The sequence below is a fragment of the Chelonoidis abingdonii genome, chromosome 25, assembly GCF_003597395.2.
Source record: "Chelonoidis abingdonii isolate Lonesome George chromosome 25, CheloAbing_2.0, whole genome shotgun sequence".
NCBI lineage: Eukaryota > Metazoa > Chordata > Testudines > Testudinidae > Chelonoidis > Chelonoidis abingdonii.
In genome coordinates, this window is record NC_133793.1 from 18662805 (window position 1) to 18679022 (window position 16218).

Below are 16218 nucleotides of genomic sequence, written 5' to 3' on the forward strand. Positions count from 1 at the left end.
CAGATCTATCAAGGCCAACACCTTGGAGTCTCTTGCTTACAACATTTATTTCAAACAGTATGTCATGTCACAACACTAAGCCATGCAGAAATTTGAAGTTATGTATGTTTCTGGTGATTCCATTTCCCTCTGCCACTGTTCTCCCATGAACAATTCCTCTCGCAGCATTATCCTCCATAAAGGCAACTATGGCATCATTTATCTTTCCAATTTGGTGTTTGATAGGCTTTATCACCTCCACTCAACTTTCCCATTGTGTGGCACTCAGTGGTTTCAGTGTCAAGATGTTCCCAGATGTTGCTTCAAAATTTGCCATCGATGAGCTGATGCAGCAAAAAATACACAGATGTTTTGAATTACATTAAAACATTCAGCAGCTTCACTAGAAGCTAATGCTGCATCGCTGATCATCAAGTTCAATAAATAAGAACTGCATGGGACAAAATAAGCTGAAGGGTTTAACTCTCAGTGGCAGTTGTGCAGACCCTAGGGGCTTATTTAAACTAGCTGTCAGCCATCCCATTCTTAAGAATAGCCTTACCATAACTGTGTGAGCACCTCAAAGAGCCCACCACCTGAATTAGTGCGCAAACCCCACTTGGGAGATGAGTATGCTGTTGCCTACGCCCTTTTTTATGGCTGTGGGAAACTGAGGCATACAGGGTGGGAACGTGAACTGCTTGAGAACGCAGAGCTGAAAGTAGTGAACAGGGCTGTACAAAGTGCTACTGTGGTCTCCCATGGTGAACGTTTAACCCTTAGCTCATCCAAGCTCTTTCCCAATCTAATGGGATGCTCTTTGGTGATTTTGCCTTCTCATGGCAATGCTAAGACTTTCTAGCCAGATTTTCCCAGTCCTTTTTTTCCTTTAAGATAAAAACCCCAGTGTGGCTGGAACATTAAAAGACTGGAAAGAGTTTGCAAAATACACAACCGCAATGGCCAGCATTCTGGTTTTTGAGTACATACAGCCATGGTCTCTTCCACTGTAGTCAAGCATTGGGGATTTCACGCCAAAAGTAATGTGTTGGATGGAAACCTCTAATTTTCACTATCTTTGGGGGACATGATGTTTTTCATTGTGTAGTCATCGCAGTCAGAGTCGTAAGGGGCTGATCCTCAAGTGGGTTCACAGTCCTGGATCATCTAGACTTAAGGAACTAAACTCAGCAGCAGCTGTTTCTTGCGCCTCCACCACACTGTCCTCTGATGTACACTTTTCTTCAGAAATGTGCATGGATACATCCATTTGAGATGGAGATATGGATGCTGCAGTAGCTGTGAGGTCACCTGCACTCTAACTAAGTGGAAGATCAGCCATCTCCTCACCACCCACATCCTCACTGGGGCCAGAAGGCTCACCATGAACATTTGTGTCTATGTATCTCAGGAAAGCTCGTTCCTACTTAGGTAGAAAAGCTTCCTTTGCTTTCTTTCTTTTTCTGAATGCTGCCCCAAGGGGCATTTTCTTCTTTCACTCATGACTGCTGTTCCGTGCCAGCTAGACTGGCTCTCAACACTCAGTTGAAGGACACAAATAAGCAGGCTGGTAGCAGGGCCTGAGTGAGGGAAGATATCAGTGTCTCAAAGACCTTACTGGCTCCTACTACTTCATTTGACTGCCTGTTCTCCTCAGGCGGGTTCAGGGAAGCAGCAGGAAACAGGAATCTCCCTGAGAAGCTGGTGTTAATCAGTCCAGGCTCCTGGGGGTGCTCGAGAGGTACATAAGAGGCTCCTCCTCCTCTCTCTTCCTGCAGCTCCTGCTGCTTTCTGTTATTGTCTCTCACCTTTTCTCCAGGCTGCCTGTTATGTCTCTTGTGCCCTCCTTCCACCAGCACAGCACTCCACCATCTCTGTGCATCTAGAGCAGAGAGAATACATATGCACCAGCAGCAGACTCAATTTTCTAAACTCTGGGTCCTAGTGGCACTCCTCCTCCCCCACCTCCACAGTCTGGCACCTGAGGTGGCCACCTCAGTTCATCTCATAGTAAGGCCAGCCCTGACCAGATTCTTTCTAGACTCTGAGTTCAGGGACAGCATCTTTTTTCCCCCCACCCCCGTGTGCCTTTCTTGTTCCTGTATTTTCATCCCACAATCATTATGGAGTGAGGAGGGTCACTCCCCAGTTAGAGTTGCACAAGAACCTTGTTCTGCCTCTTCCTAAGATCCATCCTCCAAAGAGCTGTATTTTATTACTGCTACATAAGTCAACATCAGGCAACAGAAAAGGCATTGCCAGTCCCTGACCACGTCACCATCACAACGACAGAGATGAAGGGAGAATTTACTTCACTTCAGAATTTATGGCATAAACTGATCTCTTGTGAGGAGGTGAAAATTATTCCTTCTCCTACAGGGCACTGAAATGCTGAATATATCAGAATATATGGTTAGATTAATTTCCATTAATTCTAACAGAAGATCGTGCCTAAGGATACTAGACTGCACTGGAAATCTCAATGCAAAATATTGGTTGATGTATTTATTGATTTTGACTCCTAAATCATGACATGATTCTGGTCATTGCCAGAAGTGAAATACTGCATTTAAGCATCATTGTTAAAGCTCCAGTAAGTTACTAGATGGGATATGACAGTAGATAAAGAGTTGGTCTGATCTGTCATATCAGTACTCGGCTATCAGAGAAATGGACTATAATATTAGTCATTGCTCTCATATGGCAAAACGAGGTCTTCATGGATACCAATGATCTGTCCTTGGACTGAAACTCCTGGCACTTAGCTCTGAAGTCTACATTTAGTCTTAAATTTTCAGCCTCTAACTAGGAGAGGAAGCAGAATTTCTGAATATTTATGCAAGGAATTCACGAGACTTGATTAACTTTTAACTCTGTGTTCTTCCATTTCAATTGCACAGTTTGTTTTTTTATTCCTTGACTCAACCCATGGCAGAAAGAGACTGGAGAAATCAAACAGTTGTCACAGAATTTATCTTCCTGGGATTCGGGGATCTCCCTGACCTGCAAATTCTTCTCTTCCTGATGTTCCTAATGATCTACATCGCAACCGTGAGTGGGAACATCATCATCATTGCACTAGTTGTGGCTGATCAGCACCTTCACACCCCCATGTACTTCTTTCTGGGCAACTTGTCCTGCTTGGAGACCTGCTACACCTCAACCATCCTGCCCCAGATGCTGGCCAATCTCCTGATTGGGGAGAAAACCATCTCATTCAGTGGCTGCTTCACACAACTGTATTTCTTTTGTGCTCTGGCGGCTACAGAATGCTATCTTCTAGCAGCGATGTCTTATGATCGGTATTTAGCGATATGTAAACCTCTGCACTATTCAGCTATTATGAATAGCAGGTTTTGCCTCCAGTTGGCTGCTGGGTCATGGTTGAACGGTTGTTTGGCTACTGTCATATTTGTCTTATTCATGTCTCATTTAATATTCTGTGGCCCGAATGAAATTGACCATTTCTTTTGTGATCTCATCCCATTGATAAAACTTTCCTGCAGTGACACATACCTGATCGTATTGCTAGATTTCGTACTGGCCTATGTATTCACTCTGCCTCCATTCCTACTAACACTGACATCTTATATGTGTATCCTCACCACCATCCTGAGAATCCCTTCCACCACTGGGAGGCAAAAGGCATTTTCCACCTGCTCCTCTCACCTCATCGTGGTGACGATTTACTATGGAACCCTAATGGTTGTCTACATGCTACCAAAACGCGACACATTAAGCTTCCTAAACAAAGTGCTCTCTCTTTGCTACACAGTCCTGACTCCCCTAGTAAATCCCCTCATCTACAGCCTGAGAAACAGAGAGGTCAAGGAAGCCTTGAGCAAAGCAGTCAATAAATATGTGGCTTTCACAAAAACATGCAGAGACTCCTAAATTATAACTTTGCCGAAATCTGCCAGGCAGCTGTGAAAACCTCAGGCTATCAGCTCCCATTGGAATTGAGTTGAAATCCCCCATTGAAAATCTCACCACTAATGTGAAATAAATGGAGATGATCTGCATGGAGTGAGGCCTGGTCTGCATTAGTCTGTTATTTCGGAATTAGTCGAGTTAATTCAAAAAAAAAAAATGATTCTATCCACATGAGCAAACCGGATTTTTTGATTTAAAGGGCTCTTTAAATTGATTTCTGTACTTCACCTCAGCAAGTGGAGTAGCGCTTAAATCGAGATCACAATCCCGGGTTAAAGGCTTTGTGGACGCAATTCAACGTTATTGGCCTCTGAGACCTATCCCAGAATGCTCCCTTCTGACTGCCCTGGACAACGCTCTCAACTTTGATGCACTAGCCAGGTGAGCAGGAAAAGCCCTGGGAACTTTTAAATTTAATTTCCTGTTTGATCACCATCAGCACAGGTGACCGTTAGCACAGTCCACCATCACAGGCGACCATGCAGAGTCCACCATCACAAGAGATCACGCAGTCTCAGATTTGCAGAGGAGCTCCAGCATGGTCCGAACGGGAGGTACTGGATCTCATCGCATGTTGGGGAGACGAGCCTGTTACGGCAGAACTATATTCCCAAAAAAGGAACGCAAATACATACTCTAAAGTCTCCAGGGCCATAACGGAAAGAGACTACTCCAGGGACACAGAGCAGTGTCGTACAAAAAACAAGGAGCTCAGGCTAGCATACCAAAAAGCCAGAGAGGCAAACAGGTGCTCTGGATCACAGCCCCATACATTCTGCTTCTACCATGAGCTCCATGCAGTTATGGGGGGTGATGCCACCGCTACCCCACCACTGTCCGTGGACACCTGCAAGGGGGGAGTTGCATGGAGCAAGGAGGAAGAGTCACTGGAGGACGAAGAGGAGGAGGAGGATTGCGCACAGGCAGCAAGTGGGGAATCCATTTTCCCTCCTAGCAAGGAACTATGCTTAACACTGGAGCTAATAACCTCCCCTGCACTCTCAATGCGGGCTCCCGGACCATGACCCTGGAGAAGGTACTTCTGGTGAGTGACAGCCTGATAGGAGCCACACGGTGGGTGCGGGGGGCAGGGGAGTGTTGTATGAAGTGATTATCCCAGAGAGCCCGCAGGCCCTCCTTTTATATGGCAAACTCACCAGGCATTGCTTGCTATGGGAAAGGGGGCCCAGCAGTTTGAAAGCATTGAAATGAATGTAGAAGAAGCAGAACCCCGTGTGCCCCTAGGCTGCCTGCAAGCTGAATTCTGTTGCCCGGCCTTGTGTGATGGCTTACTCACACCAAAGTGTCCCCTTTGTTCTCTGAAATGTGTCTTTTAAAATATTACCTTCTCTTTTGCTCCTCCTGCACGTGCAAATGTTTCAACACGGCCCCTATCTACTCTATCCCAGAGACTGGTCCAGATTAGAAGGCAAAAAAAATGCACTCGAGAAGACATGTTCGCCGAGCTCATGCAGTTCTCCTGCACTGATAGGGCCCAGCTGAATGCGTGGAGGCAAACAATTTTGGAGTCTCCTAAAGGACTCTGTGGACTCTGTCCATCAAAGGAACATGAAGAGAGGAGGGAGGTGCACAATGAGAGCAGGCAGGACTCTGTGGTCAAGCTCATGGGAGAGCAAACTGACATGCTCTGCTGTATGATAGATCTAATGCGGGAAAGGCAGCAAGACCACAGACTGCTGCTGCAGCCCCTATGTAACCACTCTCCCTTCTCCCCAAGTTCCAAAGCCTCCTCACCCAGATGCCCAAGAATATGATGGAGGAGGCTACAGGAATCCACACACTCAACACCAGAGGATCGTCCAAGCAGCAGAAAGCTGGCATATGTGAACTTTTGATTTGGTTTCTGGACTTGTCCTTCCCTCCTCCTCCACCTGCCTAACCCAAGTCCTTCCCCTCCCCCGAATCTGCCTTCTTATTTTTCTCAATGTGTTGTGCAAAAAATAATGAAGTACAGTTTTTTAAGCAATTTAGACTTTGTTTCCTTTCATGTATGTAGGGGGCGGGTAACTTCAAGAGAAACAAACACAACCATCACACTGTACCCTGACCAGTCATGAAACTGGCTTTCAAAGTTTCTCTGATGCGCACAGCGCACCCTGCTGCACTCTTTTAATTGCCCTGTTGTCTGGCTGTGCAAAGTTGGCCACCAGATGAGTTGCCTCAATCTCCCACCCCACCATAAACGTCTCCCCCTTACTCTCACAGAGATTGTGGAGCACACAACAAGCAGCAATTACAATTGGAATATTGGTTGTGCTGAGATCTAAATGAGTCAGTAAACTGCACCAGTGCGCTTTCAAACATCCAAAAATGCATTCTACCACCATTCTGCACTTGCTCAGCCTATAGCTGAACTGCTTCTTACTGCTGTCCAGGGTGACTGTGTACAGATTCATGAGCCATGGCATTAAGGGGTAGGCTGGGTCCCCGAGGATAACTATAGGCATTTCAACATCCCCAACAGTAGTTTTCTGGTCTGGAAAGTAAGTTCCTTCCTGCAGCTGTTCAAATAGACCAGAGTTCCTGAAGAAGTGAGCTTCATGCACCTTTCCTGGCCATCCCATGTTGGTGTCAGTGAAAAGTCCCTTGTGATCCACCAGTGCTTGCAGCACCATGGAAGGGTACTGGCCGCCCCAGTGTGCTGGGGCAAAGATAGGGATATTGCTCCATCTATCACCCCACTGCAGTTAGGGAACCCCAGCGCATTAAAGCCACCCACAATGATCTGCACATTTCCCAAAGTCACTACCCTTAATAGCAGCTGGTCAATGATTGTGTTGGCTACTTGAAGAACTGCAGCCCCCACAGTAAATTTGCCCACTCCAAACTGATTCCCAACTGACCAGTAACTGTCGAGCATTGCAAGCTTCCACAGTGCTATGGCCACTCGCTTCTCAACTGTGAGGGCTGCTCTCATTTTGATGTCTTTGCATTTCAGGGCAGGGGACAGCAAGTCCCAAAGTTCCATGAAAGAGGCCATACGAAAGTTTCATAACCACTAGGAATCATCCCAAAACTGCAACACTATGCTGTCCCACCAATCTGTGCTTTTTTCCCGGGCGCAGAATCGGTGTTTCACAGGATGAACCAGGCCCAATGCCACCATGATCTTCCAATCCCCACGTGCCATGCTTCTAGGAATGTCTGTGTCCATGTCCTCATCACTAGAGTAATTGCATTGTCATTGCTTCCTCACCCGGTTTTGCAGGTACTGCACATAGTGCTGGATAATGCGTGAGGTATTTACAATGGTCAAAACTACAGCAGAGATCTGAGCGGGCTCCATGCTTGCCGCACTATGGTGCCTGTAAGGGTAATCTTGAAAAAAGGGAGAGAAACGAGCTGTTCGGTTCAAGATGGCTGATAAAAAGCAGTAAATAGTTGTCTTCTGTAGCTTTCATGGAGTTGGGAAGCTCGTTAGAGCTGCAAAAGTGGGACAGCAGAGTTTGCGATGGAAACATGAGCAGACTTTGCGGTGGAAGCTGTGCGGCTTTGTTCATGATGGCCAAAAAACAGCTGGGACATATTGCCTTCAGTGGCTTCCATGGGAGCTCATGACTGACAACATGGAAAAAGTAGTGGAAGCTGTGAGGCTTTGTTCACAATGGCCGAAATACAGCAGGGACCTGTTGCCTTCTATAGCTTCCACAGGAGCCCAGGACAGACAACATGGAAAAAGCGGCGGAAGCTGTGTGGCTCTGTTCATGGTAGCCGAAAAAGGTGGGAAATGCTTAGATGAAAGAGTAGATAGAAAGACAAGAGAACATGCGAGGTGGATTCATAGTACCAGGAGAAAGGCGGTGCACTGTGCTACATCGTCTGCTGGTAGTATGGCATCTGCCGTAGCTTTTACAGAGGGAGGACCGAATGATGGCACACACCCAGAAACACCCATGAGAATGTTTTTGCCCCATCATGCACTGGGAGCTTACCCACAATTCCAATGGGCGGCAGAGACAGCGGGAACTGTGGGATAGCTACCACAGTGCACCGCTCCGACATTTGATGCTAGCCTCAGTACCGTGGAGGCACACCTCTGAATTCACATGCTTTAATGGGGACACACAACACCAAATACTTCCAAAAATTTGAATAAAATAAGTTTGAATTAATTTTGTACCCTAGATGTATCCTTACTGAGACAGTCTTTGTAGTCCTGTGCTGCCTCCAAGTTACACAACGTATAGGAAAGTGCGGTTGTAGACAGTTCTATCACTGTCTCATGTTCAACACTGATGCACGCAGTATAACGGTATTTTTCTCAAGGGTCTTGTCTTAACATTGTCCTATGTGAGGAGCGTGTACAGCATCTGAAACTGCACAGAGTCGACTTTGGGTAAGGCTGAAAATCCACTAAAAATCAAAGTAAATTCCTGTGTATATCCTCTGTTCATTGTTTCTCTGTGCCAGACACTTAAGTTTTGTAATCAAATGCAGACAGTCTAATACAAAAAAACACAGTGGGTGACATCGTCATGCTTTTTGCTGCAGATCGTTTCTGATGCCCCTAAGGATACAATGGCGAATCCAGCTCACGTCAGTGTAATCCAGCTAAGTGGATGGCAGAGGGCAGGGAGGGCAGAGCTATAACTAGGGTCTCATCACGGTGTTTTTAACTGGGCAACAGGCAGAGTGGAGACAATTATAACCATGTTTTTATATCCATAAAAAAGCCATTTCTGATCAAAAATAGTGTTTGGACAATAAAAATACTAACTCCTGGTGCAGCAGAGATGGGGGCATAATTCTGGGAAATCTGCCATCCCTGAGATTGTGCTGATTGCCATCATATCCCTCTGCAAACTAAGCACCTTCACGATGCTCACACAGGCTGGATGCAGGTGACCAGACCCCAGCAGTGACCTCTGGACTCTTCATCAGGAACAGATTCATAGTTCATGTGACCAGCTCCGGCAACGCCACAGCACCAGGCTCACAGGGCCCTTGGAGGTGGGAGGTTGGGCAAACAAAGTGATTATTCTTACAGCAAAACAGTGTAAGAGACAACCCAGGTTGGAAAATTGAGGGGACACAGCTGTCCCTCAGTCCAGACTGTACCCTGGGGAATGTCACAGTATCCTACCTCTTCATCTATCTCCAGCACTGTTTTGATCCACTCTGCCATTCTCAGGGGGTTGAGATCCCCTATCTTTGTGTCCTTATCTAGGGATTTTACTATTAGGTAATTTCCCCCCATTTCCTTTTCCTGCCCTCCTATTTGCTGGTCCTTCTTCTGGATGCAGAGTATCTGCCCTTTTCTTTTTCTTTACTTCATCCAGCCTTCCTCAGAGCTTTCCCTATCCTCATGGTCTAGCCAAGTTTCAGTTTCACTTATCTCTTCCATCTCCCTCTGCCTAACCAGCCAGCAGTTCCTCTATCAGACCACAATCATCACTGAGACAACCCCTCTTCAGCTAGACCCTAAATACTTTCTGCTGTACCCCATGAATTTATATAGGGTTAAGGAGCCAATCAGGGATTATTAAAACCACTGTCAGTCAAATCACTTGAGGTGGAACATCCCATGGCATTCAATCATTGCAGATTGTGTGCTGCAGTGAATAATCAAATTACAAGTAGCAACGTGAGGATGTTGGTTACCTGGTAGCCCTATAGACCAGGGTGCAAGCCCCCACCCCCAGGCCTTACATCACCCCTGTTGGCAGTGCTGCCCAGCCAGGTTCCTCTGTAAGGATGATTGTGTGCTTAGAAGATAGGGGAAGCTTGCCTATATAATCCAATATAACAGCCATCCCTAGATGTGTGTAGCAGGGTGATTACCCTGCTCCTGCCCTGAAGGGCTTAAAATAGCCCTGGGGGAAGGTTGTGGCTGGGAGCTAATAAGCTGGGCTTATTGGGGAAGTAGCTGCAGCTGGGCCACACCCCAGTCAGGCCACAGCTGACCTGTTTAAAAAGGTTGTGAGCCAAGAGCCCAGGGTACGTCTTCACTACCGGCCGTATCGGCAGGTAGCAATCGCTTTCTCAGGGATCGATATATTGTGTCTCATCTAGATGCGATATATCGATCCCCGAACGAGCTCCTGTCGACTCCGGAACTCCACCAACGTGAACTGCGGTAGCGCAGTCGACAGGGGGAGCCGCGGACATCAATCCCGCACCGTGAGGACGGTAGGTAACTCAGTCTAAGATACTTCGACTTCAGCTACGCTATTCACATTGCTGAAGTTGCGTATCTTAGATCGATATCCCCCCCCCAGTGCATTCAGAGAGAGAAGGGCCTGGCTGCAGGGAGCTAGAGACAGGGTACCTGAGTGGAGCAGGGCTGGGGAAAGGCAGAGGCTCTGGGGAGGCTCCAGCCTGGAAAGCCCCAGGCTGCAGCCTAGTATAAGGCCTACGGGTACTGGGGGTTGCAGGGGCAGCCCAGGGGTAGGCAAAGGCAGCAGGTCCAAACCCTCCTTGCCAGTGATGAGTGGCTGATACTGCAGTCTACCCCAGGGCGTGGGCGCTAGACGATGACTGGCAGTAGCCTGATACTGAGGCAAGGTGGGGATAGTGGGTGGGGGTTCTCCAGGGAGGGGAGACTCTGAGAGAAAGGGTTACTGCCAGGGGGCCGCACCCCAGCTAACAGGGTACCAAGTCCTGGGAAGGACACGGGGGGCCAAGAGGCAGCAGATCACCAGCCTGCGGAGGGCACTCCGGAGCTGGAATGAGCTAATTCCCAGAAGTCACCAACAGGAGGCACTACAGGGGTGAGTCCACTCCTCTACAATGGGTTTTCTGAAGGTGTTAGGGTGCTGAGGGGCTCCTCCTTCGTAACTGAATGGATAAGGGACAGGGGGCCTTGGGGAATAGGACACCTAGTAAATTATGGGGCTTGAGGATGCATGTCAGATCTGTGTAGGTATGGTCATGGTCAGGGAGGTACAGGGCATTGGTTGCCTTATTCTGGCTGCTGGGTGATAAGTGATGGTATAAGAAAAGTGTGGGAACAACAGGGCCTTTTGAAGCTTTCTTTGGTTCAGACCCTTTGTCCTCCCAAGACACTCCATGTTTTTATGATCTGTTTATACCTGTATCAGGTGCTGAGAACCATCAGGGTGATGGCACCATTCCCCGAAGGTGACTTTGACTGCTAGAAACTCCATATTTAAAATACCATAATTTTGTTCTGCTGGTGTGAGTTTCCGAGAATAATAGGCTCAAGGGAGCAGGTGCTGTTGGGGGCCAGATCCTTGGGCAAGTATGGTCCCAATTGCAACATTACATGCAACGGTCTCACCAATAAAAGCCCATGTTTGGTCAGGATGGATCAGGACTGGACTACGGGTGAAGGCCATCTTGAGTTGGTCGAACACCTGTTGAGCCTCTGGAGAGGAGGTGAAGGAGGTTGCTTGTGGACTGCTGTCAATGAGGCTATCTGGTCCAAAAACCAGGCATGAAGTGCCTATAAAAATTTGTGAACCCAAGAAAGCACTGCAGCTGTTTGACGTTCCAGGAGGGCTGCCAGGTCCAAACAGCGTTCACCTTCCTGTGATCCATCCAAAGGCTCTCAGAGTAACCCAAGTACTCCAAAGAGTGCTGATCAAAGCTGCCCCACTTGTGTTTGCAACGTGGGGAGTTCCATCTGTCAACCTGCTCAGGTGTATCTAGCGTCTCTTGGAACATGCTGGTTAGGGGGTGACCCACAGCCTCCATGTCCCACAAGGCTGGCCTTCTACAAGTGTTAGGGGTGGCCCAGAAAGACTGTGATGATCCTGACCAAAGGTAGGCAGGACTAGTGACAGGAACTTAGAGTCCCAGTCAAGCTGAGGATCAGTGTCAAAGACAGAGTCAGGAATTGGACCGAGGCTCAATACCAGGTATTGGTGTCCCACTTAAGGTTCCAGGGGTCGATCAGGAGTCAGAATCCACGTCAGATCCAAGGTCAGTACTGTGAGTTCAGGAACAGAGAGGCAGGGCAGTTGTGGCAGCTAGTTGGAATCTGCGTTGTTCTCTGGAGACTTCCTGGTGCGTCCCATGGGTGTACATGGGAGTCAAGACCACTGTCAGTCCATTCACTTGAGGTGACACTTACTGTGACACCCCCCCCCCACAGACTGTGGGCCACAGGGAATGACTCAGCTGCAGATGCTGGCAGGTACCTGTGTGGAGCTATTAGTTACCTAGTAACTCTGTAGGTGCAGCTTCAACTCCCGCTGATACTTACAGTCACTTTGGGTAGCTTGCTAACAGCTAGGTAAGAGTTATATTCTACAGGAACCCACTCCTCGTAGAGGTAGACAGAACTCAGTGGTATGGTTCTCAAAAGGACAATCCCAGAAAAGGTCCCTTTGGGGAAATGCATGAGCCAGTTTACTAGAGAGATGAGGTTATATCTTTTATTGAACCAACTTCTGTTAGTGAGAGAGACAAGCTTTCAGCAACTATACTGCATGAACCAGTGTAGTCAGGTTCAGGTGCCCTTCTCAAACCCCCAGGGGACCTCTGGGCAGGAACCCTGAACTATGGGACTTTGGAGTGGATTAAAAAAACAGCTTGTGGCTCAAAGGGTTAATGTGATGCTTGGATATATACACAGGGTAATCTGGAGCAGAGAGGCTATTTTACCTCTGCATTTGGCACTGGTGTGACTACTGCTGGAATCCTGTGTCCAGTTCTGGTGCCCACAATTCATGAAGGATGTTGAAAAACTGGAGAGGATTCAGCAAAGAGCCATGAGGATGATTAAAGGATTGGAAAATCTGCCTATTAGTGATTGAATTCCTTGAGTCCATCTATTCAGCTTAACAAGGAGCAGGTAAAGGAGTGAACTGATCACAGTCTTTAAGTAACCATGTAGGTAACAGAAATGTGATAATAGTGGGCTCGTCAATCTAGCAGAGAAAGGTCCAATGGCTGGAAGATGAAGCTAGATAATAAGAATGGAAATAAGGCACAGTTTTTTATCAGTGAGAGTAATTAACCATTGGAACAATTTACCAAAGAGTTGTGGTGGATTTCCCATCAGTGGAAATTTTTAAATAAAAATTGGATGTTTTTTTCTAAAGGATCTGCTCTAGTTCAATGAGGAATTAATTCAGGGAAGTCTTATGGCCTGTGTTTCACAGCACTTCAGACTAGATGATCCTAGGTACCCTTCTGGCCTTGGCATCTATGAATAAGTGGGAAGAGATTCTGATTGGGGTGTCAGACTGTCCGAGAAGCCGGGCTGCAGGGGGCAACCTCCCTCATTGTTGTTGGGTGGGGTACCTGGGTTAAGTGGAACCTGCTTAAACTGGCAAGGAAAGACAGTGTTTAGATAGATAACATGTGCATAGGATTTTATTGTTTTCACCCTGTTTCCCTCTGCTAGTTATGTTTCTGTGAACCAAACAATCACCCTGTTTTTGAAGAGGCCATCCTGAGTGACTAGAGGTTCACATTGGTCACAGTGTCCCAGAGAGGATTCCATAAAAGGAAACAAAGCCAGCTGTAGCTGCTGGAGATAAATACAGTTGGTGAAACAAGGATGCTGTACCCTGTTGACCCATAGAATCCATTCTCTATATATGGGAGATAGAGAGATAGATATACAGCTGATTACTTAAGAAGATCCAAAAGGAACTGAAAAATCAGTGAAATAAAAGTTTTAACTTTCCTACCAATATTGGTTGGAATTTTCTAAGTGCCTTAATGGATTTAGGTGCTCAACTCATCAAAAGGGGGCTACTAAAGTCTCAGCCTTAATAGTCTAAGAATCCATGTTAAAGGGAGAGAATTCCCAGCACAATTTAACAACATTTTCAAGTTCCACAACTTACATAATGAAAAAGTTTTCAACACTTATTAATATTTGCTAAAGGTGGTAAATCTAGTTCTATCCATTGGGAATTTTTGGTATTTTGGAACTGTGTAACAATGTGAAAGAATCGTACCGAAACGATCATATATGTATAGATTGAAAAGACACAAAGGACCATTAGATCCTCTAGGCTAGATTTAATGATTGATTATTTTGGCTTATACAAAGATACCAAGACTTTATCAGTAATGGTAGCCCACATTTGAACAAACTTTGTCATGAGAAGAGATATGAGATGACATGAATCAAGCTAAGTGTGTCTAAATGGCTGCCCATTACTGTGGTCTCTCAGACCCATCAATATAGCAACTGAGTTCCTGGTCCAATTTGAGGGAGGTTGACATTTTGTTGAATCTGATGCATAAAACTTATCCATAATATATCCAAAGAGTCAACATGGAAGCCAGCTCTATTCCTGCAACTCCATTATCAGACCATGGAGTTTCCTTTCCCCAAACTTCTTTGCTGGATTACATCTTAAGTCTGTTTTCTCCAGTCATCTGCAAGAGGTGTTTTTCTCTTCTTCAGTTTTTATTTTTCCTAGATACACCCAATGGCAAACACAGAAGGGGGATTCAAAAATCCATCACAGAATTCATCCTCCTGGGATTCGGGGATCTCCCTGAACAACTGACCCTTCTCTTTCTGCTGTTTCTAGTGATCTACATTCTGAGCTTGGCTGGGAACATCTTCAACATTGCTCTTGTTCTGTTTAATTGGCACTTTCATACCCCACATATTTCTTCCTGGGGAACTTGTCCTGTTTGGAAACCTGCTACACCTCAGCCATCCTGCCTGGGTTGCTGACCAGTCCCCTGATTGGGGACAAAACCATTTATGTCAGTGGTTGTATGACACAATTTTATTTTGTTAGTTTTTAGTAGGTGCAGAACTCAAAGTACAACAGTAAGAACTTTCTCGGGGGGGGAGGGGGGGCGGCTGTGACATAAGTTACAGATGAGTTTACATCTGTCTCTTCTTGTCCAAGTGGATTCTGGGATAGAGCCATGGCTCAAAATTGTCAGGGGCACTTACACCCAACAAATCCAGGCTAGAGAAGGGGCCCAGTTTTTTCACAGTGCATGCCATCTTGTAAAACAGCAGTTTGAAATAAGGGCAGCAGTTAGGATTTTCTTTTCCCTTTCAAAAATGAGTGCTGCAAAAAAACAAATAAAGAAAGAAAGAAAAGTGGACAATAAGTGTCAGGTTTTCAACAAAGAATGGAATTCAAAATATTTTTTTCACAAACATGAGTTCAAAGGCTGCATGCCTGATTTGTCAGGAGAGCATCACGGTGTTCAAGGAGTACAACTTGAATCGCCATTTTTCAGTGAAACATCCTAATTATGGCAGCAATTTAACAACTGAGGAAAGGGCAAGAAAAGCTGAGCAACTTGCCACAAACTTAAAAACTCAGCAAAATATTTATGTGCAACAGTCTGCAATTCAGGAAGCCACTACTAAGGCAAGTTACATCCTGGCCTTTAAACTCTCTAAACAAAATCAGCCTTTTGCTGAAGGGGAGTTTTGAAAGAATGCGCAGTTGATGTTTCTGGCATGCTGTGCCCGGAATACCAAAACAAGTCTCAGAACATTACTTTGTCACGAAGGACTGTTACTCACCATGTAGAAGTGACAGATGACCATTTGCCTTCTGAGCTGAACAAGAAAACACAGGCCTTTCCATTGTTTTCATTAGCTCTCTATGTCCGCACTGACATTAAGGACACAGCACAGTTACTGATTTTTGTCAGAGGAATTGATGACAAAGTTGAAATCACAGAGGAATTTTTTATCTGTGGAATTTATGAAAGGCACAACTAGGGGATTGGATTTATGTGAGAGGGTGTCTAAGTGCCTTGAACATCTGAAACTCCCCTGGAGTAAACTGGCAAACATAACCACAGATGGATCTCCAAATTTAACACAGAAAAATACAAGACTTTTAAAAAGAATTCAGGACAATGTAAAAGAAGATGACCTTGATAAAGAGGTGATTTTTTTCTGCATATTCCCAAACATAGCCACTTTATGAACTTCATATCATTATACTCCACACCCGAACATAGACACTTTATGAGCTTCATATCCTCATATCTCAATGTCTGTATTTTGATACATCAGGAGGCCCTCTGCAAAAATTTCCTAGACATTGATCATGTTGTTTGCACAGTAGTGAAAATAGTGACCAACATAAGAGCCAGGGGACTTAATCATCAGCAGTTCATTCCTGTTCTTGAAGACGTTGACGCTGAACATCAGGACTTACTTTATCATACAAATGTCCGCTGGCCCAGCCTAGGAAAGGTATTGCAGGTATTTGTTATAGTTTCAATGGATAATGTTGATGTTTGTTTATTTTTAAGCATTTATTTTTATGGATTTAAATTTTTAGCTGCAGAAAATTATGGGGGATCAGACAGAGGGAGGGTCAGTCAATAATTATTTAATTACAGTAGATGCTGAGATTCAAAAAGTTAAAG

The 16218-nt window shown here is 45.8% G+C and overlaps 1 protein-coding gene across 1 annotated transcript; it reads left to right on the top strand.

Annotated features, from left to right (window-relative positions):
- The first annotated feature begins 2499 nt into the window (after positions 1–2499).
- Positions 2500–3942, top strand: LOC116836607 (olfactory receptor 6N1-like). The gene has a single exon (XM_032800294.2). It carries the CDS (start codon positions 2908–2910, stop codon positions 3871–3873), a length of 966 nt encoding a protein of 321 aa, XP_032656185.1. The 5' UTR covers positions 2500–2907; the 3' UTR covers positions 3874–3942.
- The last annotated feature ends 12276 nt before the right edge of the window (positions 3943–16218 follow it).

Bases quoted from the DNA above. Each gene is read 5' to 3' on its own strand.
- LOC116836607 (XM_032800294.2), top strand. From the start codon at position 2,908: ATGGCAGAAAGAGACTGGAGAAATCAAACAGTTGTCACAGAATTTATC.